A 25087-nucleotide genomic window follows, 5' to 3' on the forward strand; every position below is an offset into this window, starting at 1 on the left:
TATCCAGAATGTTGATGGTGTGCTATCATGTTCAGGGAATGAGAAGATAGATGTTGAGAATGAGATTGGTTTAGAAGATGATGCTTCTAAATTTCGCATGGAAGGGAAGGAGAAGGAGAAGGAGGACTTGGGTATTTTGAATTTTGAAGTTATACCAGAAGATGTCATTCCATACAAAGCCAGTGTGTATGGTACCACAGACACTCCTGTTATTCACGAAATAGAGGACGATGACAACGTGAAGATCGATCCTACTATTTTAAGGAGAGACAAAGATCTTTGCAAAATGGACAAATCATTTCAGGATATGATTCTTAAGTATAAAAAAAGCAAAGGCAGGTAGATTGGTGCATTCAATTTGAAAGTAGCCCTACCATAGTCCAAGTTCGAACTTGGACTTTTCCTATTTGACTTTAGTTTGTCGTTGCGGTAGGTGATAAATTCTTATGTGAATAATTTTTTTGGCTATTGACATCACCATTTTTCCTTTGTTTCAATCATGTTAGGACACTTTTGTTCATTAATGAAGTCAATAATTTTCAGAGACGTGTTGGTCGATAATGTAATGGGACAGTTGGAGCGGTGGTACTTCAGAAGCCTTAGACCTGAAGCTGAGGTGGACATGAAGGTAAATAATGTTCTATTTAAAGCTCACCTTTGTTGAAGTAACAAAATTATGATCTTGTAGCACATTGCCCAAATCTTTTTTTCTTCAATATGAAGAAGTTGAGAAAAATATTTGACACTTCATACTGCTTTGCAGATTATTGATGCCTTTGGGTGTGTATTAAGATATAGAGACAACCCTGATGGTGTAATGGATGACGATGCTCAAACTTTGATTTTCCCAACCTATTGGCCCGGCCTGGTATGTTGTAATACAAATTTGAATTTCCTGGGTTCAATATTCCATTTTTTTGTTTTGAATTTAAAAAGTTATTTCAATAAAATAACTTGAAACAGCGATGTCATAATGGTGCATATTTTTGGGACACTGGCAACACTGCCTTTCTTGGTACCAATGTGAATCTTGATATGCTGCTCAAGAAAGTGTAGAAGGTAGTTATATTAGATTTATTTTACCACTTAGTGCCTTCTCAAAGTGAATTAGCTAATTGAGTTTTATTGTCTTCTTGTTAGATCCTAGTGCCAATGAAGGATGTCGAAAACAATCATTGGATACTAGCCATTATACACTGCCAAAAAGGTTGTGCAAGCGTGTGGGACTCAGTGTCTGGTCGATATAGGACACGGGTCAGGACACATATACTAAGCGAACTGGTATGGGTGTCTCCTAAGTATACTAATAGTATTGTGACATGTCGTTTTTCATTATATTAAATCTATTTATACTTCTTTGATATATTTAAAGAAGCTTGACGTGTTGCTTCATACGACCATGGGTAGTGCTCGTGTTGGTGGTCCCGTTTTTTCCGTTTTTAGTGTAGTGCCCTCTGGTCAAGTACCTCAGCAAGAAAATGGCCATGACTGTGGTGTTTTTGTCATGAAGTTTATGGAGTGGATTGTGGATGGGGAATCACCCCCGAAGTCCTATGTAAGTTTTTACTAGTTAATTAATATTTTATAAACGCTTTATTAAATAAGTCATAAAATAGCAGTTTTAGATTTTAGTTTTTCAGCGCCTTGTTCTGATTTTGCATAAAGCTGCGGATGCTGCTAGACTCGAGATTGCAATCGATATCTTGACCTGTGAGTCCAATAGGCTTCGATTGGGAGTGAAAGATAACGCAGCGACTTATTATAAAGCTTGTTTAAGTAGCGTTGAGAAATCCCCTGACTTAAAAGAACGGTCTTGTTATCCTCCAAAAGCTTCAGCTGTACCTCCCATGCTATCAACGAAAAAGGCTAGAGACAAACACTGGTCCAAGTTGGGTAAGAGAAAGAGGAAGAATTGATTGAACTTAACCACCATCCGCCTGCCTTGTAAAATTTTGGCACTACTTTCATTTACCATTAAATTAACTATATTTCGTAGGTGCAACCATCAAATTTAAAACTTTATTAGTTTAGTATTTGTTTACAAACAATTTACTGTTTCTTGCACATATTTTTCCTTCACAAATTTGGGAGGGATAATGAGCATAAAGCAGAATGTCACAATATTTGAATTGAGGTCATCCACAAAAACTAACAATATAGGTGACCTCCTTTGACTCCTACAATGCCTATAGTTGAAGAAATGGCCCAAATTGGGGTTATGTGATGATAATATGGAACTTCTTGGAAATTATAATGCCAAGGCATTCGTCTCTTTAACTTTTAATAATGGTAATGTTTGCATTTTAATTTTTGAAGTTAAAACAAACCACTTCTTTAGTTAAGGTTATATGAATGAACAATAATGAAATTTAATAAAAAACAGTTATTATTGGTTCCATCTGAAACACAAGAGTTTGTAAGATTTTATACCAAATAATATAACCAAATTGAGGGTTCAATCTCTGATTCAAAATTGATATCTTAAAATTTTTTATTTTTTAATTTTTTTGACATGGTAAACGTGTAGTATGAAGGATTTGTCCTTCAATTGTACTTAACTTTGGTGGCCCCCACAGAAGAATATGAAAATGTTAGATTTGCACCCAAATCCATTTATTTGCCATTGTATCCCACAAAATCAGGTACACCATGAAGAGTAAATATATTCCTGACATTGAGTAAAAACCCTTGTTATTTTGTGTTAGGTCCACCCACTACTACAATAGCCTCCTAATGTATTGATATGTGCTACGAATTGGAACAGTACAAGGTAAGGTGGCAAATGAACTACTCAAAAAAAAAAAAAAAAATTCTAAAATAAAATCTCATCTTCAATAAGTTATGACCTAGCCAAAATCTAATTTTTGTCTTCCTAATAAAAAATATAGCTCATTATCGTACTCTGACCACTTCAAGACCGGCCTATAGTAGTCATAAAACTCCATGTTGTAGACTAATTTATAATTTACAATAACTTAGTTACAACATCTAACTTAAAGCAAGGAGTTAACAAACAACAATAAGATTACCAAGTATTTCTAATTACCTCAATATTAAAAAAGTAATCATCCCGAGGTAGATAATATTTGTGGTTATCCCCTTCCATTATCCATGGACACCTCATGGCCGACAAAGTTATTTACTCTTTGCTCTAGGTATTCTTGGTATCGATTTATAGGCTCCTCCATCAGGTGGTGGATCACTTGCAAAAGTCGTTCATATACGATCTTCAACTCCTCATATGAGTATACTGCATCATGGATCAATTCTTGTAGCTTGTTCATCTTCTCACCAAGCTTTGCCTCCAACTGCAATATCTTCTCTTTGACTGACTTGTTGTGTTCCTCCAATAGGTGCTTGTCCTGGTTGATTGAGAAAATCTCGTGCTCCTTCTCGTGTAAGGTCTTCTTTAGATTATTAATGTATCTGATTGGGTCAGGTGGGAGGGTTGTGAGTCTGTACTCACTTGAATGTTCCAAATCCAGGAGATATGCTTCTCCCCATCATAAGTCGGCTACCACCTTCACATTGCAGGAATTGACAGTAGAGTAAGAATCCATAAGCAATTCCTGCAACCAAAACAAAAAAATAATATTGATATTTTGTTCCGAAATTAAATTATTTTTATCAAGTGAGAAATGTTCAATAAAGGGTCTACTCCAACTACCTGCTCTATATCTTGTAATGATGAATTTGATGACACATCTCAATTATATCCATTATGTGGGCCCTTGTGTACTATTGAACTTCTTCTTATAGCACTCGTAACTTGTAAAGGGGGAGAAACATACAACACATAGAACCATATTAGTTTATTGGCTGGGTGGACCCAACTATGTCTGCCTCCATGTGGTGTTATTGAGAATTTAGTTTAATGATGGAAGAGAAGAGATTTAACCACCATTTTTATATATATTGGGTCCATAAAGGCTGCCTTTTATATAAGAAAAAAAAACTTAACGGTGTGCTAATTACTTTAACTGTACATATTAAAAGTTAAATGACAATCAACGTTTGACTCACTCCCATAACAGGTTACGTGTTTCAGAATTTTTATGTGAAGTAATGTCATACCTTATGGAAGTAAGTAAGATATACAGACAAGTCAATATGTTAAATAATCAAGTAACTGACTTATTACCTGTGTGTTATCACCTAATTCAGATCATATGCAATCTGTAGTGCCTCGTTTACTGATAAATCAAATATCACTACCAAGTATAACTTGTACACATGTTACCATATACTAGCATGCACTACATCAAATCCGTAAGCCACAAGTTATATATATATACGTGTAGCCCTTGTGTTATGCTCACCTTTTATCTAAATCATATTACCCTCTCCTCTTTTCAATTTTAGTTTTCTATCTACCATGGATCATACACCCTGTGGAGATGGTAATGTATTTGGGTGCCCATACTTTGATGAATTACGACTTGAGCAAATGGAATACATCAACTACATATTGTTGGAGAACTTGAGGTTGGCAACCGAGCAGAGTGAGTTGGAGAATATGTGCAATGCCACAAACATGCAACACTCTACGCTAAATTCAGAGATACATGGGCTAGAAATGGCTTTAGGGATGATGCAGAAGAAGTCCATGGAAATGGCAAGTGAATGAAGAAAAGACCTCCAAGCCATGGTTGCCACGATCGAGGAGCTCCGTACCGGGCACATGGCAAAGAACACAACTATCGTCCCAAGTCAGAAGCCACCCATGCAGTAGTTACATATTTATAATTTTATACTACGTACGCTGTAGTGGTATGTATGTGTTATATTTGATTTTGGGTCCATGGCTCGAACAACCACACTAGTAGAATGTTCTTTTTGGGTTCGCAACTCCTAGTGTTGCTGGTCTGTTTTAATGAGTTCTGAAGACTCTTTTCCTTGATGTGTAAGACCATTGCAACCCTTGTCCATGGTCAATGTTTACTTCTTCCTAATATATGATGTCATGTAACTACTGTAAGTATTTAATGTGACTGTTTGTTATGAAGAATCAAGTTTTTTTTTTCATGTTTATTACTCAAAATAACATCTAACACAATTTATATAAATTACTTAGAATACATTTTTCAACTTATTTACTTAAATAAATGAACCCAATACATCAGCCTGTCCAATTCAATGAATTATTAATGCCACATAACAGGTCACAACAAACAACAACCATCTCATTAAATGACGAAGATAAATTGTATATATAGGTGTCACATGCGTGAACTCAATCTCAAAAAACACTAGCTTAACCCATTGCTCTGATTTTGTTGATGCAGTGTGATAGGAAGCCCCATTGTTTTTTATTCTTCAGTTTTACTTGTAAGTTGTTGAAGATAAATTAAGAGGTATATGTCACCAACTTTCATCAAAAAACATTGCTGCATAAAACACTTACTTATGTTGGCTTCGCTTTTTTTTTCAAACCTTACACTTTCGCTAGCTCTTATACTTTTCCATTTTTTAGTTATCATATTTTTAATTTTAGCTAACTAAATGTATGATTAAAATGCCATCTTCATTGCGGTTTTTCTAAGTAAACCTATGGTTTGATCTTGAGCATATGCAAAAATGTTAAGGTACGAGGAGGACGTATTCATGACACAAGTGCATTGAACTACTCTCTTAGTTTTTTATACATAAAATCACCTCCTCTCTTGTTGCAGGATGTTCTCAAACTCTATTTCCATGATTTACCGTACACCCTCCAGTAAGTGTTAAGGCACCAAATTATAGCCTCAGTTTGTAATAGTGTCACCGATATCCACATTGAAGATTGCATGGGGCCACATTGAGATACAGGTCAGAGTTTCTCTTACTGTTCCCATACTTTTATTCAATCATGACCTAGGTGACAAGTGAGGTGTCCACTTGATAATGTGCGAAACCATTACAATTTTTCATCTGTTTTGCATATAACATATTTAAAAACAATACATTAGTAGAGTTAATTTAAGAATCGACCATTATTAAGGGTTAATCAATTTATTCTCATTCACTGTTTCCTAGATCCATAGGTAGTGTTTTGGCGAGAATTTAGTGAACACACTGGATCTTTCACAATGCTCACTACATATATGTGTATATATGTATTTATAAGTTGCTTAAGTGAACCAGTGTAAGAGAAAATATACCCCCACGTACTACTATCTTCATTCCTACCATTACCAAACCATGTCACCCTCTAAGTTATGCGTGAATCTATTCCCTGGTGATGTTAAAGTGAAAATAGAGATTGAATCACCAACCAAACAATTTTCAATTCCCTTCCTTGTTAATTCCATACCCACTCCACTTCCATCCACACAAACTACTGAAATCACACCCCACCAAAATCAGTCCTTAGTAAGTCTAGGGGACACAATCTCACCAACTCATGCAGGGAAGAAAACACCAAGGGTCGGGTTTAGAGGGAAGTGCAAAAACTGCTTCAAAAAGGACGTAAAGATTGAGAAGCTAACAACTTTCAAAAATGTAGTTGCTAAGAAAGGCAATACTTTAAGGATGGATTCAATGGACATTAGTTCTTTCCTTTTTCAGCAGCGCCAAATCATAGACCATGTTGGTTCTATGGTGAAACGCCAACAGGCACTAAGTAGTGAGTTATGTGTTGAAGCGAATAATCAGTCACCAAACGACATAGACATCATCCTCTTGGACTAATCTTTTCTACATGTACTACATTTTGTTATGTGTTAGTACCTTAGTACATTGGACTACTATGAGTCCCATCTTCATGTTGTAGTATGTTTAAGTCCATTTCCCCTTTCTTATTAATGCTTGTAAGCATTTTCATGTAAGCTTAAGTATCTATCACCTCCAGGTACTGAGATTACCATAATCAATGGTTTTCGGTAATGGAAGTACCCATTGAAGGTCTTTTGAAGTCGGTGTCTTAATTATATGGTCGTACTGATCAATGCCCTTAAAAGTTTGATGAATGTATATTTCATATTATGCATTTTGTACATGGCTCAACTATGTTATTGAACTATCTTTTTCAAACCCCTTGTTTTGATTTTACGTGACATAACTAAGAATGGGGTCCGCCTATATAGATCAACTATATGACCACCGAAAATGGTCATTTTTATAAAAATTAGAAGGACCTTTATTTCTATTGTTTTACAATAACTTTACACTAAGGTCAAGTAAAAGATATGTTTGCCTTGTAAACATAAGGACAACTTTCCAATAAAATAAGTACACAGTATATTTACCTCATCCACCATATTAAGCTGAATGTTAATTAATGTACACTTAAATAACTCTTTCTTTGAGGCAGTGAAATGGTAGGTCAAACCCTTGAATTATAATATTGTATATAACATGTCCCATGATGCAATTAAATAAAATAAGTTATTTGGCCAAAATATACGAAGATGAAAATAAAAATTTCGTTAGTCTATTCATTACATATTTTTGGTTTTTTATTAATTATTAAGAAAAACAAAAGTAACAACCTAATGCAGCTTGATGCTTGTTGTATTTACCGCCCCAAAAATTCTAACTGATTACCATATCAATTAATTTTTTGAATTACTCAGGTAGACAAATACAAATGTAAGATATGGAGAATAAAATGGTCACAACACTTGCAGAACTTCAAATTTACAACAAGCAGCCACATGATCTGTCAAAAGAAGACATCATAGGCAAACACCTCGAAAGTCTCGATAAATGGGAAGAGTTTTTTTTCGAATACTCGAAATGGATGGGGTTTAGATTTCGCAAGGAAGATGTTCGACGTGACCATGAAAACAACCCGTGGCAACGTAAATGGGTTTGCTCAAACAAAGGTTTTCGACGCGACAAGTGGACAAACCTTCTAAACCGTAAGAAAAAACCAAGACCTATCACAAGAACGGAGTGTCTCGCACTTCTACGCGTGAACTTGGACAGGACGAAAAACACTTGGGTGGCGAAAGACTTCAATCTGAAACATAATCATGAATTAGCTTCGAAAAGGGAATTGCACTTCTTGCGATCTAATCGAGCCATACCAGAGTCAATCGGAGCCCAGGTAATGTCAATGCGACGATCAGGTATACACACTTGCCACATATTCAACCACCTAGCACAAGAAAGAGGAGGATGTGAGTATGTACCCTTCCTGAAAAAGGATCTTTACAATTGGATTGGTCGGCAAAGACTACTTCAACACGAAAAAGAAACTGACGCTGAAGGAGCATTGGGGTACTTGGCATGTATGGGCCGCTCTGATGCTGACTTTTTTGAGACACACACAATTGATGTAGAAAATAGGTTGGCAGACCTATTTTGGGCTGATGGAATTTCTCATCGTGATTATGCTTGTTTTGGGGACATTTTGGCTTTCGACTCCACCTACAAGAAGAACTCATACAATAAGCCCCTGCTTATCTTTGTCGGGTTGAATCACCATTACAGGACAATAGTCTTTGCAGTTGCTTTGCTATATGACGAGACCGAGGAGACATATACTTGGGTTTTAGAGGAGTTTCTAGAGTGCATGAAAAACAAACCACCTCCTGTGGTGGTCACCGACGGTGATCATGCTATGGCGAAAGCAATACAAAAAGTTTTCCCAACTTCTGTTCACCAGTTGTGTGCTTGGCATCTTCAGAATAATGTAACTATTAATGCGCCTCATCCGGTATTCAAGTCCAAGTTCAATGAACTACTTTATCAATACTGTACCGAGGAAGATTTCAAGGATACATGGAATAGAATGGTTTCAGAATTCGAATTTGAGGATAGTCGATGGGCAACAACTACCTACAATAGTAGGAGGAGTTGGGCAGAATGTTTCCTACGAGGGCATTTCTTTGGGGGACTAAGAACTACTCAAAGATCAGAGTCAATTAATTCCTACTTGTCCCACTTCCTGACAAGCAAACTCAAACTTAGAGATCTGGTTGGCCAAGTAGACAAGGCCATACAAAGTATTCGTCACACAGAACGGGAAGACGAATTCATCAGCAACCATAGTACGCCACAATTACCATCGAACATCCTCCGACAGTACTATGAACAAGTGGCTTTGATTTTGACAAGGAACATGTACAAAAAAGTTGAGGAACAGATCACGAGTGCCCTGGCTTACTCAGTGGAGTCCACCAATGTATCCATTGACTTCAGGTTCTACTCACTGACGCGGTTTCCAAAGGGACTTGTACGAAGTAGGGTGCGCTACCATATTGTCGATGGTCATATAAATTGTACGTGTATGTTGTTCGAGTCGGATGGAATTCCATGTCGACATATATTTGCAGTTATGAAGCACCTCAACATACCATGCATTCCTGAATCTCTTTATAAGGACCGGTGAAGAAGGATGCGAAAAACACGATTGGGTTAAAAAAATTATCCCAGTCAACGGTGCCACCGGATGTGCTAGTTTGTACAAGATGGGGATCTTTAACTTCGCGTTTCAATGCAATGGGATACTATGCCACAAAACATAATGAAAATTTTGAAGAGTCAATGAATGAAATGTCACGTATGGAACAAAAATTTAAGTCAATGTCAGTGGAGGTCCAATCTGTAGACCAAGTTTCAAATGTGGCTCCTACTAACAGTCGCGATCACCCCGCCAACAGAGGAATCTGAGACCCAACTGTGGTAAGAACGAAGGGGAGGGAAACAAACAAGTCAAAATCAAAAGAGAAGGACACAGAAAATGGGAGATCCAGGAAAAATAGGTGTCGCAACTGCAACCAGTTAGGGCATAATAAGGCTACTTGCAAATCTAATCCCGCAGCTCACACAATAGAAAAATATTACGAACCTTCTTGTAATAGTCCAACCACTGAAGCAGAACCGTGGCTATACCTCATGCCGTCTCAATTGAGCTTCACCGGAGACAAAAATCTTCAATTCCATCAATGGTATAGTGATATTCCCACTAGTTCTAATATTGGGCCTAAGTAGGATGATAGTAGTCACTTCATGTCAGCATGTGAATTAAATCATATATGAAAAAGAGTATGTTATATGTTTCAATGTTTAATAGTAACCTAACGCGATTAGCCATTGGTTGCCCATATTTTTAGACAAAGAACTCTATCACTCCTCACACACTTTTAGTGATTGAGTAATTGTTTTTTGGCACTTAACTTACATTATCGTACCACCCACTATTCATCTATGAAATCAGCTCCATTAACAGTTAATATTTAAAATCGCGCCACACGATGTTTATGTAAGTTTTCAATTAATTATGTAACTTCTACAGACCTATGGACAGTAGGGTCGTAACAGGTGTTCATTTGCCTAAAACTAGCGATGATGTCTATTAAGCTAATCCAAGTTTATTTCGACTACAGATATTTTGTACTGAATACCAAAACTAAAAATACTACATAAAAAAATACTCATTCGTCAATATTAAGGATGTATCTGCGATAACTAAAGTCTCTGGAACACATAATTAAAAATTATTAATAAGGGTAGTATCTTCAATAATTAAGTCATTAACATAGATTCCTCATTCACTTTCACTAGAAGTTGAAATGAAAAAAATAAACGAGTCCACTACCCTCGTTCTCAATCTTCAACAAAGAGTCACCAACCTAGATGCTCTACAATTTCTCTCGAATAGCTTCAGCATGTTCGTCGATCCACTGGCACATCACGTCCCACTATATTCTTCACTTTCATGTGAAGATACTATTCGTATTTAGTAACCGCTTCCTTCTTAAGCTCCTGCACTGCTCGGGACATCTGTTGATACTCGGGCGTGAGAAGACCCGACCGTAGTTCCTCTAATTTTTTTGTCTTAACTTCCACCTCTGCTTCCAATTCTGTGATCCTCTCTTCCAAGAAATTGTTTCTTTGTTCCAACATACGATTATCGAAATTTATAAAAAAAAAATTGCTTTCCCTTTGCTCCAATTTCTGATGCAGATCATTGATGTACTGTATAGGCTCTGGGGGCAAGTTTGTTACTCTGTTGTGACTAAATTCTTCCCACTCCGGCGGGTCTAGACTTTGTCGGTTGAGCTCGGGGAACACCTCAATATTACATGAGTCAATTGATGAATCGGAATCCATTGCCAACGTCTGCAAAGAGAGTTGAAGGTAAATATGATAAACTAACTAAGAAATCAATATGGAGGAGGTGAGATTTTGAAGAATGGAGTACATGATCATTTATTGTCCAATACGTAGGGTATTGAAGATTTGGGCCCGCAATATCTTTAGGGTATGGACAAGTGATACTTCAGTCTTTGGTATTTCCATAATTTTGTTGTATCTGAAGTGAAGAAATTGGTCCCCACCCATTATTTGGCTATTTGGTTGGAGCACACACTACACTTAATAAGTTCACCCATAATAATGGGTAGAATATTCAGAATTCCATAAGAAAGTGAAAATCGAACACTGAAACAAAAATCTTTTGTTCACCTAACACTTCCCTTTAATAAACTAGTTCACTATCATATACTTGATTATAATGCGACCATATGAACTATTTAACCTTACATATATATTTTCAGTATCTATATGATGGGACGTACTCCAAACTAGTGGTTAACATAATATATATATTTAAGACTATATGGCACATCCGTTTAAATCAAAATTAAGTTGCTAAGCTAAAAATTACTTTCAAAGCACCAATAATTTGAAATGAAAAGGTGGTGGCACGTGTTTTTCCATGATTCGGAATTGTTTTTATTAACAAAGTTATTCTTTGGCGATGTACTCTATATAATGCCCAAAGAACTTGCAATCCCCACTAACTGCACGCACGTAAAACAACACAAGCATCCCATTCCAATTTTCTTTCTGACTCCGAGAGGTTAATATAAGATTTTCCCATTGGAGAACGTCATGACGAGCTCCAACAAAGATTCAACTGAGGTGAAGGATGTCAACATGTCTGAATCCACCTCAAAGGCCGATGAACGCGTGAAATCAATCTGGGATAGTAGCAGGAATGCCTACCTTCTTCATGTACCCGAGTCATTGAACCTTCAAGTAACCGAAGTGGCACCAGGAATGAAGTTAACTACCCTGGGTCCCCGAGAGGTTGTTCCTAAACCAGCGCACAAAGAACCAGAGAAGAAAGAAGCGTTGGACGTTGATCGTTTCATTCGTGAGGAGATTCAGAAGTTTGATGAGGCTATGAAGAACGCACAATTCGTCTGTGCAAAAATTGAAAAGAAAGGATTGAACTACAAGAACATTGGTCGAATGCAGGATGCATTAGACACTATGAGTCTTTGCTTCCAAGAGTTGGAGAACATCGAGTTCTGACAACAGGGAAGAAGCCAAAGCTTAAGATGTATCACCTAGTAGTTGAATGTTGTGTATGTGGGTTATCACCTTTTCTCTTTTAGTTGACCTTAGTATGTCATTATCCAATATTTTTGGTATGTCACATTCTGTATCCTCTCTATTTTCCCAATACTAATGCATGTGTGGTAGCACTTTATTGGAGTTGGCATTATTTGACAAATTTTCCTTGTAAACATAGTGCAATGGTTTAACCGAAGCTGATTTAATTTAATCCTGCTACTAAACCATTTTTGATAGACCACCAACATCAGCAAAAGATATAGACTAAAATGCAACTACCATACTTAACGGTCAACATCCAACTCCATTCTCTGTCTAGTCGGCTGTCAATTCATTGAGTAGTGTATGGTATAGTGATGCTTCTGCATTAGGTGGCTTGTAGACTCCTACGTTTAGTAGGCTGGTAGTAGCTACTCATTTGGTTAAAAATAAATGTATTCACATGAACCTGAGCAATGAACAAGTATAAGAATAATTACTTACACTTTCTTTAAGCAACTAAAATACAGTTTATTAAATGGCATTAAGATAAATATGTTACAATAGAGTCGATCATCAACATGGGTAGAACTAATAAGATAAATATGTTACAAAATCGTAGCCAACTGAATAGATTATGATTTACAACAAGTTTTGATATAATCGGTCGCGTGAACCTACCAACTGCATCTAAACGCACATCTAACTTGAACAAGGAAGAACCACATGTACATGAAACAACAGAGTCCTCTCTTTAGCACGGACATCCATCCATTACCACATCACCACCCATGATTTTCTTCACTTTCAGATCCAGAAACTCTTGGTATCTGGTAATGGCTTTTGTCTTAAGTACTTCAATAGCCTGGGATATCCGTTGATAATCAGCCATGATACAACCCGACCTATGATCTTCAAATTCCTTGGTCTTCTCTTCCACCTGGGCTTCCAATTGCGATATCCTATCTTTCAATGAACGGGTCCTTTGTTCCAACCTAAAATTCTCTAAATTTATAAAGAATATTTCTCTTGCCTTCACCTCCAATTTCTCATGAAGATCGTTGATGTATTGTATAGGTTCTGCTGGCAGGGTTGTTATCCTATAATGAGTGAACTCTTCCCACTCTGGCGGGTGTGGTTGGGGTCGTTGTACGTCAGGGATAACCGAGGGATTACACCAGTCTGTTGATGAATCACAATCCATTATATTGCACATGCAACAATAGATAAATAGGAATATATGAGATTTAAACAAAAATATTCATGTAAATAGCTTTGGCCGAAATTTGCAAGTACTGAACTTCATTTTATGAGTATGAGGGTTTGAACTTCATTTTATGAGTATGAGGGTTTGATGAAGAGAGGTAGGATGATGGTGCCAATATGTACCCTATGCGTAGGGTCTATTTAAAATAGTATATTGATAGTATAGGATGAACATGTGGCATAGTTATTGAGTACAACAATAGGATAACTGAATTTTTTCAGTTGATCATGAACATTTTGCAGCTGTAATATTTTGCTCACCTAACATCCCACATAATGTGTTGTGTTGACCAATGACCTCAACAATTAAAACAAGTGATAGGATATGATATATTTAGCCTGCCATGCTATTCTATACTTACTCACTACAAGAAAAATAATTTTTACCTACTATAGCTACCAAATATATTTGGTGGCAATTAGTTATATTTTACTATTAAATTATGGTAGCAAAAGAATTCAGTTGCAAAATCTAAAAATAGAAGATCTACTATTTTTACTACCAAAATTATTAGTACCTAATGAATAATTTTAGCTATTAATTTCTTTTGGTAGCTAAATATATGGGTGCCAAAATATAAATTTTTTAACTTTATATATTAATTGCTTCCATTTTATTTTGATAGCAAAACTCAAATCTTTAGCTACTAGTTTTTTGGTAGAAAAAAATAATTTTTTTAATTATATTTTGCTACTAATTATTTTGTAGCAATATAAGTATTTCAACCACTAATATTATTCTACTAAAATATCGATAGTTAGAAGTATAAAATATAAAAACTTAATAAATCATATTTATTTTGAACATATTAATAATTAATTTTTGATAAGATAATTATATATCCATATTTTAATCATCTAGATTTATATATAATAATACATCTATACGTATCCATGTAAAAATTTGTATTCATATAACATCAAATAAATTAACTATGTATAAAATAAATTAAATAATTTTAAATATATATTACTATTAATATAAATACTTTATTATGTTAATAAAACATAACTAACCATAAAACTGTCAATTACTTGCACACTCTCTCTCACACACACTTTATTTCCACTACCACTAACACTATCTAACAAACCACTTGCATATATAAATATATATGTTGGGAATTAATTATAGGATTATCACTGCATGGGCCCATAGTGTTATTGCAGGGCACGGCCCTAGATTGCATTACATGCTAGGGTGTAACCTTAATTGAATTATTATATGTTTGAATGATTATTTCGAGTTGTACTATATGTGATTATAGTAAAATGAACGGCAAAGGAGCCGAGAGCGGCGAAGGCCGAGAACAGCAGTGAGGCCGGAAGTAACACTTCGCACATGGAGTGCTTATAGTCAGGGTGGGACCCAATGGATACATGGGATATCCTTACGGTGAGGACCGAGACCCCAAGCTTTGGTAATGCTTCTAGGACGACATGGCCGTGTTTGTTTAGTGTGATGGACTACTTGTTTATCTGTGGATTATCTGATATGTTAACTATATAATATGCATATATTATATACTGTATGAGTTTTCTTGCTGGGCTTCGGCTCACGGGTGCTCTGTGTTGCAGGTAAAGGCAAAGAGAAATTCAACCAGCCATGAGTATGGAGAGTGTGGGGGCGGCGCGTACATGTTTGGCCTACCCGACTGCTTTGGTTGGGGGCATTTTGAAAAAAAGGTTGTATTAACCTGTGATGTTGATAGATAATCAATTGTAAATCTATTTTTGAGTTGTAAATATTTTGTAAACCTTATTTTGGGATCCCAGATGTTTGATACTTGAAGTTTTCAATGAAACAAAGCATTTTCAAAGATTACAGCCTTAACTTTTGTTTAGTCACACTTTTGTTTTAAAAACCTCGTACAGCAAGTTAGTTGCACATTTTTCGTTTTAAACTCACTTAGTAACGGCTCTAAGGTAGTAGGGCGTTACATAAACTGTGTACCATCTTGTACTTTTGTATCAATAAAGCAATTTTAGTTTGAATCTTCAAAGGTGAACACGTGAAATGAAGACTTTAATCACAAATTAAACACCTATTTCCTATTTTCTCATCAACAACCATAAAGTGGACACATTAAACATATGTCTACCATACTAATAAGCTTTTGCTGATTATGAACATAAATCATATCACTGAAGTTCCAAAAAACAAAAAAAATCGCTTCGATGAAGTGAACGAGTACATTTACTAACTAAAAGTCACTAATAAATATTCACTAACGGAATGCCTGGAAATCCCTAATTAGGTCTAAGGGTCAAAGTAGTAGGCCGTGAGGGCCGTAACTGATTTATTATCTCATTTAACTATTACATGCATGTTTATGTGAAATATATTATAAGATGATGTTAAATGCATGCATGCGGGTCAACATTTCCTCTCAGGGGTATTTTCGTAATTTGCCCCGTTGAGACCGTAATTGTACAATTGTATTCACATAGGTGAACTGTTGATGAGACCACATTATAATGTGGATTTTTTCAATCTATTCGGCATGAGACGATCTTGGAATTCAAATTATCGGTTTGGTCATAACAGGGTTGAGGTCGGGGCTCGGGGTGCGTGTCGCGGTGATTTGATGATTACAGAGTTACCGGGAGTAAAAGGGTAATGGATATAATTTTATTAGTATTTCAGAATAACAGGAATTTGAGAGTGTTAATTATGAATTTGAGACTGTTACTTATGAATTTGAGAGTGTTAATTATGATTAAGGATGAATTAAGCATGGAGGGTATTTTGGTCATTTCACCTAGCCTATTATAATATGATGTTAAATGGATGCATGTAGGTCCACATTTCTTGATAGGGGCATTTTGGTAATTTGACCTGTGGAGGGCGTAATTGTGTATTTTCATGCATGTTGGTGAACTATTATTGATGCCACATCACAATGTGGATTTTTTTGAGACATTCGACATGACACGATATTTCAATATAAATTAACGGTTTGGTCATAACAGGTTTGAATTCGAGGCTCGGGGTGAGTCTCGGGGTGGTTCGATGATTAGAGCATTTTCGGGGATTAAAGGGTAAAGGGATATGATTTTATTGGTATTTGAGAATAGTGCTACGAATTGGAGAGTGTTAATTATGATTAACGAGATAAGTGTAAAAGGACGGTTTTGCCCTTGGCGCGTGTGAAGAGGTTTTGAAATGAGTTCGAAGGGGAAAAATAGGGATTTTTGCCTGAGTTTCAAGTGGGGCCGCGGATCTGTTCTGGAGCGCCATGCCCCAACCTCATTGAAGAGGAAGGGAGAGGTTGCTGGGTCGTTGGGCCGCGGCATGAAGAAGGACGGCCGCGCCCCGTGTTGGGGAAATGGATTTGTGGCCGTCTCTATTTGGGGAGGCGGGCCGCGACATGGTTTTCCACCTTAACCTATTAATAAAAGCTACAACCACGTTTATAACCAAATAGCTCGATTAGCGAGTTAAGCACGATTCAAAGTTCACAGTAACGGTCCTGGAGTAACCAGGGCGTTACAATCGCCTCAAGCCGACATCACAAATGCATTCACAAAATAATCAGATCCTCAATCATTTAACATATATACTCAAATTTATACCCTCAACAAGTCAAAATTACAAACATGGCCTTATTAACAATAACAAACCCATATGCATATGTAATACACGTAAACATGCACATATCCACATATTCAACCACATAAATCATGTATGCGACGTACTCACACATTTATTCAAGTAATTCCACATAATTAATCTAATTATTCTCTCCAGCACCATAAACAAGGCACTCAACCTTAATACTAAATTCGGGACGTTACAGACTTACTCACTAATTCCTTTTACCAGTACGATACCCAAAGAAACTCTTACCAACACCTCACACACTCTCTTTAACGTTTATCTATCCTGAACTTGGAGCTTTTCAGATTTGGTTTGGAGAAACTTAAAGCTTCACTTACACAATTGAGGTAAGGTTATGCTCTGTTTATTTTTTTTATATGAATTACATGCAGTTGTTTAAGTTTTAGCAGAGTTTTAAACCAATGGCTGGGTTTTTATTTGGGTAAGAGATTGGGGTTGGTTTTTAAATAATTTTTTAATTAAATTTACTATAATATATGTTAATTTATTTTATTTTATCATTCATTTAGTATTATCTTTGTGGGGAACTCATTTACTAATCTATATTTTCAACAATTGAGGAAAATATATTAATTTATATATTCAATGGGACCTATGTATTTTTTTTATAAAATATTATCATATAAATTTAGCGAATTATTAATTTACGACACAGTCCCCGACTCGGGGCCAGACAATAGTATAATTTAAGCGAGTTGATTAATTAATCTGGTATGAATTTGTAGATATTTTACTATATATATAAAACAATATATACATGCTAATAAATTATAATAATTGTTCATGTCGCCATTTAGAAAATTAAATTATACATCGTAATAATTGAAATCATAATCAAAATATTTAGTTTATTTAACTTCGACATTAATCATTCTACTAATTTATGTTAAATGTTGTTCGAAGTAGTATTTTTGAAATACAAATTTTTTTTTCGGTGTACCATATTGGGTCCATTACAAAAAAAAAAAAATGTATATCATATTAGGCCCATTAAAGCCCCAACTCTTCCTAAGCCTCCAAACACCAACAATAAAAGCATCGGCAGTCTCCCAAATGACTTCAACAGTCAAGATAATTTAATGCAAAAAACGTGTGTTGCAAGCAATACATTTCTTATCACATCACAGTGCTGTCACATACATTATAAAGAGGTATGCGATTCGACAGCTCCACAGAGTAGCCATCATTCCCTAGGGTCTTACATCTAAGAACAACTATTCAATTTGTAAACACCTCAGGAAATTCATTAAGTTTAGTTCAGTTACCCATTTCAAAAGGCTTCCCATTTCATATTCTCCATCTTCAGAAATAGTTATTCCGACAAAACAAAAAAATGCGCTTCAAGACCTTCGCTAACCGCCGACGAACAAATGCCAGTGAACGGCGGGAGGAGGAAGGTGAGTCGTATCCGCCTACGTTGGTGGTCTGTGAAATGTTGGAACAGAAGAAGCCCCGTTGAAGGCCAGGAAAAAAAGTGGTTCCTCCACTACCGAAAGCTCAACCATCGGAAGGTGACTGTATGACTCAACCTTTGCCCAAGCGAGGTCAAAAGTTTATTCATTTTTTAAAAAAACCAAAAAATGTAGTTTTAGGTGTAATAAGTAGTGATTTGGTGTTTAAGTGGCCTTTTCACAGTGCTATTTAAGTCTCTTCATTTAGTCACTACTTTTTTTGTTTTAATTATTTCGGTGTAATGAAGGACGACCAAGAAGAAATGAATATGTTGCATTCGAAGGACCATCTGCTCCAAGGACCAAAATAATGCGTCGCCGGTGACCATATCGTCTTCCAACTCGGAGGTTTCAGATGCAGAGATAATCATGAGCCGAACCACTTTCCAAAATCTGACTTTCAGCATGTTGTTTAATCTGCGTACTGATGTGGAGGAAATCAAGAACAAAGGGTGTTGCCATTGTTGTACTGACAAATCAAAGGAGCCTCATACCGAAGTTCTTTCTCCATCTCCACCACATCGCCCCTCTAAGACCAAGTAAGCCATGTCCAGAGAAGACTGCTTTTGTGTATAGTCTAGTGATGTTTAATCAAGTGAAATCCTTTTACCTTATGTCTGTTTTTGAGAAGGAAAAAAATATCTAGTTTATATCTTATATCAGGTTGTAATGTAAACATGTATTACGGACAACATCCTCGTGTGAAACTCTTTAAATCGGTTCAAATTATAAAAGCAAAGTAATTTTGTGTTGTTTATGATTTCGATTACATGCTTCAATTAACACCTTATACAATTTTTATTTCGTATTTAAAAACAAAATGAAATCATATTAATATTATTAACATGAACATATCCTTAATTGAATCAACCCTAAATTTCACCCTAAGAAACATGGTTATGAAACGAGACAGAAAATAGTTGTTTTCATAAAATATGATAGTGAAAATGAATTTGAATTAAATTTATGTTGAACTTTATCATCAACTTATGCATCTGGAGTTTAGGGAGGATGACATACGACATACACGTTCCTACATAGAATGCATGAGCAAATATTTGGTTCCCACCGTGCCATGGGATTAAACTTTGGAGGATGCAAGACAAACTTAATACCAAATACATATACCAACTTTTAATATCAGCCAAGAATCAACTTTTAATTGTACAAATATATTGTTATTTCTATGGGGGCATAAATTAACTTAGTATGCTAGATCTTTCCTATATTACTTATGAATGAGGCAGGCCACTAAAACAAAAATTGGCCCAACAAAAATTAATTGCTATGTGTTAGTAGAGGTTCTGCACTCCAACTTATTTAAAGCTCCCAATTTGTAAAGAACAAGTTGCACAGAACATACTTCTTCCATAAATATTAGCAAAGCAATAAGAAAACAAAATCCTCTCCATTGGGGTAAGATTGAGCTGCATATGGTCATGTTCATGGCCCAACAACCATCCATTGAAACTGAATCAATTGGGCTCATTTCTGAAGGAAGCTCTGAAGGAAGCTAAGCGACCACTCCAAATACAAAAGGTAATTTCAAAATAACTACCCATATCTACTGCATTCAACCTTGGTCAGTACTTTACACTTTCATCTCACCTCATTTCCCAATTTCAAAATCTTATATTTCATTTCATTTTATTTCCTATTTGCGAAATCTCAATCTTCGTTGTATTTTTCCAACTCCAAATTTTATTTAGTGTCATCAAAAAATTATGAAAGAAAAACTTTTCAAAAAAGGACTTGATTAATCACTGTACTATTAATTTCAAAGTGGGTCTTACTTTGGTAGCCCATATATATACCCCAAAGTTGTTCACAATAAAAGCAAAATAAGTAGCCTTCCTAGTCTGGGCTAAGAAAATAAAGGCATTTTCTAAACAAATTTTGTGTGGTAGATCATACTCATCAATTGAATCCAAAAACTTTTTTTTGTTACACTGCAATATGTTATTCCCCTCCTTATGAGATAATTTTAATCGATTTATAGGTCCTAATAATTTTTTTCTTTGCCTGACAGTATTAATGCATCACTAATTTATTCAGGTTAGAGTAAGTACGAACATTCCAATCTCAACAAGATTAAATAATGTCCAACGACGAAACAAATTTTTAGGACATTAAACCAATTCAATTAATTCACTGTATAAAACACAGAGAATTCCGCTTATGACCCACAGAAGGACAAGCTCCCAACACACCTATTGCGACATGTCTCACTCCCAAAGCGTCACACACACCCATGTCCACTGCCATTTCCAACTGCCAAATACTCAAGATTTAGAAATGCTAACGGAAGACATGCAATTTTTATATTTGACGAAGGACAATGTGGTGTATATGCTATTGTTACAAATTCGGTAAGTTGCTAAACTCACCCCTTAATATTCAAATTATTAATTGTCATTCACATTTTCAACAACATTTTATCTAGCCATTCACACTACTACAAAAAAAGCCTTTCTCTGCGGATTTTTTACTCAATACACTGTGGTTTTCGAGAGTATTGAAAAGCGCAGTGTATTCGACCGCAGAGAAAAGTGTTACGCAAACCGCGGAGAAAAGCTACACTTTTCTCTGCGGTTGTAGTAAGCCAACCGCGGAGAAAAGAAAGCTTTCTCTGCAGTTGTAATAAGCAAACCGCGGAGAAAAGAGAGATTTCTCTGCGGTTTTCTTATTACAACCGCAGAGAAAGCTTTCTTTTCTCCGCGGTTGGCTTACTACAACCGCAGAGAAAAGAGCTTAATAAAAAAAAAATTCAATTTCGGTTGATAACCCAGCATTTTTATTTCTAAAAATAATTAATTTTCAATTTTAATTATAAATAATTATTTTCAATAGTATAACTAATTTGTTAAATTGTTATATATACATTTCATATCTAATACAAAATAATTGGCTAGTAATGAATCAAAGACTTTAATCATTCTAACCATTATAAGTTAGCACTTTAATCTTACATACATACAAAAATTTAGATTTCATAAACAAATGGCATTAATCTAGCTAACCAATCACTTTGTAGAGGTAGTAGATCCTCTTTGACATTGAATTGCTTTTTGTCAAACCACTGCAAAAATTGAAAAGTTAATATAGATTAGATAATTAAATACTATATCTAGTTTTTCTTAAGCAAAAAAGAGTTTAAAATATAACATACTTTCTTCTTGATAACTTCTGCTGGATTCGGTGCATTTAAGATCATAAATGTATCTTAGTACATAATAACCACATTCATGACTTTCAGGTTGTTTTGGACAAGAACCTCTCACCAATTTTGTAAATGTGCCGATGTATTCATTTTCCAAACATTGTGCGTATGCTCTACAAAAATTAAAATTAATTAAATACATATTATGCTCTCAACTTTTAAAAATTAATAATGCATACATTACAATTGAAGAACTTACTTTTCCATAACCTCCGTAATTATTGGTGGAGATTTATGATTTTTTAAAAGGTCCAAAATTATGGTCATCCCCTGCATCATCACGAGCACCAACATCCAATGTCCACTAAAATAATAATAAAATATGATTATTATAAAATTAAAATTCAACCATAGTAGTGATAATGTTTAAGTAGTTCGTTCTTACTCAAAAATCCAAGGAATGAAATATATTTGGCCTCGTCTATCCATAGTCATCATCCATTTGGCTATAAGATCCACCGTATAGTTTTTACTTTCATCATTGCCAATAGAAAGATGTTCGGTGTCAAAAAAATTATATAATTGTCGTGAATTTGGGTGCATGCTTTCCCAAATGCATCTGTAGAGAATCAATCATTCATATTACATTTTCAATTAATAAATTAATATCGTCAAAAAAAAATTGGGCAGAGCTTCCTCTGTTTCTATAGCATATCCAAAATTATTAGAACCTATAAATTCAATTCAGACAAAGCATACAACAAACAACATGCATGTTCTCAACCATAAGCCACCGCATCACACAAAATTCGCAGAACCTACTTCACTAAGACACACATGTTCTCAACCTTCTGTTATCTCCGCAGCACACAATTTCATCTCAGAACTTACTTCACTACGGATGAATATCTAATATATTCAAACTCCTCTAATAGTTTGTAATGACATAATAGATTGATACATACCTCATACCAAACAGCATAGCTGAGGATCCAATATTATCCATGGAGGCTGCTTGATAAACATCTTCCGAAGTGATGAAGATAACCTCGCGCTCTCCTATAAACTCCAGGTCAACGGGAACTTGTACAACCCCATCTATTCCTTTATTGGAATAATACTCCTTCACTATAAATTTTAGACTCAGATCAATTTTGTCCCATTGGTTATCTGTTAACCAATTTGAAGGTTCTGGTTGAGTTATTTCAGGGGGGATAACTACATGAGATCCAACCGATGATAAATGTGGGCTTGGTGATAGGGATTTGTGATTAGATGAAGATGGACCCTACATAATAGCATTAAACATATCAGTATAGTGTACCCATTTAAAAATAAAATTTAAATATCTAAGCAAATAATTTTATACCTGACAAGCGACAATTAAATTTTTAGGCCAAGGCAGGAATGTGTCTCGTGTGTCCCCAACATATCGTACGTTACCAAAGGGAATAGGGATCTCAGCTTCTTCTTGTAAGACATCTATAAGCCAAACCCTCGCAACTGAATCATCAAGTACATTTCCATGGACGGTAATTTGGCTACCCATGTTTGGTACAATGAGTACACCCTTAGCCACCACATTGTCAATATTATCAGAACACAAATAAACTTCATAGCTCGGTGGTGGCGGAGACTCATAAATTGATGATCCATCATCTTCATCAAAAGGATAGTCTTCGGTTTGATGAAAATGATAATCTGCGTTAGGGGCAGGTCGATAGACTTCATCACTTGTATTATCATAATATTGTCCCTCATCAAATTGCCCTTCATCGTAGTATCCACACTCATCGTTTTCCTCATTATATTCTTCATTTTGAGCTAATTCCTCTTCTGTGCTAAATTTATGTCTTTTTAGCTCTTCAATCTCAGCTTTTAGTCGAGCAATCTCCTCTCTTGCTGTCATTGTTTTATGTTTTTTTCCAAACATTTTGGAAACGGTCGCAGTGAACCTACAAAAAAAAATCAATAAAGTCCATCAATAAACCAATCTAAATAATTCTTAAAAGAAAACAACTATTATAAATTATCATACCCGCCAGCTCGAACACGACCTGGGTGTTCTGGTGTCCCTAATGCTTGAGTCAAGATGTCATCTCGACCCTGAGCTGTAATTTCGCCACGAATCAATTTTTCTTTGACGTCCTCCTACTCAATATATTATTTGGTTAAATTAGTTTATATAACTAAAAACAATATATTGATTCTGTGTAACGACCCACTAATCTAGACTACTTGGACCATTAACGAATCTATACATAAAACTTACATTTTTGCGGAAATACCATAATTTTATTGAAAACTTATGGAAACAAAGGTTACTTTCATAAAATAAGTAGGATATGGGTACCCATTGTCTTTAAAACAAAAATAACTTAAAAACTAAAAAGAGTTACATAGAAAATGCGGAAAATACATTTAAAACCATAAAAACATAAATAAGACTACATCCTCGAATCGAATAACGCCCGGCCCCTTGACTCCATTCACCATCGATACACATCCTCTAAGCGTCACGAATCTTTCCACCTCTAAAGCTTATTTCCTGCACATAAACAGAAAGGAATGAGCCTAATGCCCAGCAAGGAAAAAATCTAACACATAGTCATAAACATAAACATAATTTCATAATAACGTAAAGACATATCATAACACATAATTCACTTATTATAATGGCCATTATTACTTGGGGTCCCATAGACTAAACAAGCATATGCCCATGGGATTAGTGGGGTCCTACTAGCTAAGTAGGTCATATGCCCATAACCCATTTGGGGTCTTGTTAGTCATATGGGTCATATGCCCAAGCCTACAAACATACACATATACATATCATAACACTTTTAATAACATAAAACATATAGATAACATAAGCACATAACATGTTGATTCTAGCCTATTTTCCTTACCAAAGTTACCGGGATTATGGACTGAGTTGGGACTTTTGGAACACTCCTAAAACCATAAGAAAGAGTGAGTCTAAAGAAAGGAGATGAAATGAAAGAGATGGAAAGACTAAACCATAAAAACATACTTACCAACTTATATGCTTAAGAGCTTGGATTCCCTAACCAAAATAAGAATAAGGTTAGGGGACTGAGTAGAAGGTTTTGAGAAAAGAAATTACATAAAATACAGAAAGGAACTAGAGTTTTGGGTTTACCTCAAAGATTGCAAGATCACTCTAACCTTTACCGAAATACTATAGAACTCACTTCCCAAAGTGTTTGATAAGCTTATGTTGTTTAAGCTTATAGTTTTTCCCCAAACCAAGTGTTTACACTCTCACACTCACTTAACACTAGCAGCCTCTGA

General features: G+C 35.5%; 1 protein-coding gene and 1 long non-coding RNA gene across 2 annotated transcripts; both read left to right on the plus strand.

Moving 5' to 3' along the window:
* Positions 1-238: 238 nt before the first annotated feature.
* LOC133816683 (uncharacterized) lies at positions 239-868 on the plus strand. Its single transcript, XR_009885410.1, has 3 exons — positions 239-429; positions 544-628; positions 764-868. It is a non-coding gene; the product is annotated as an uncharacterized LOC133816683 (long non-coding RNA).
* A 6708-nt stretch (positions 869-7576) lies between these two features.
* LOC133815492 (protein FAR1-RELATED SEQUENCE 5-like) lies at positions 7577-9316 on the plus strand. The gene has a single exon (XM_062248329.1). The coding sequence runs from the start codon at positions 7577-7579 to the stop codon at positions 9314-9316; it is 1740 nt and encodes a 579-aa protein (XP_062104313.1).
* Positions 9317-25087: the final 15771 nt, after the last annotated feature.

The sequence above is a fragment of the Humulus lupulus genome, chromosome 2 (genome assembly GCF_963169125.1).
Source record: "Humulus lupulus chromosome 2, drHumLupu1.1, whole genome shotgun sequence".
NCBI classification, from domain to species: domain Eukaryota; kingdom Viridiplantae; phylum Streptophyta; class Magnoliopsida; order Rosales; family Cannabaceae; genus Humulus; species Humulus lupulus.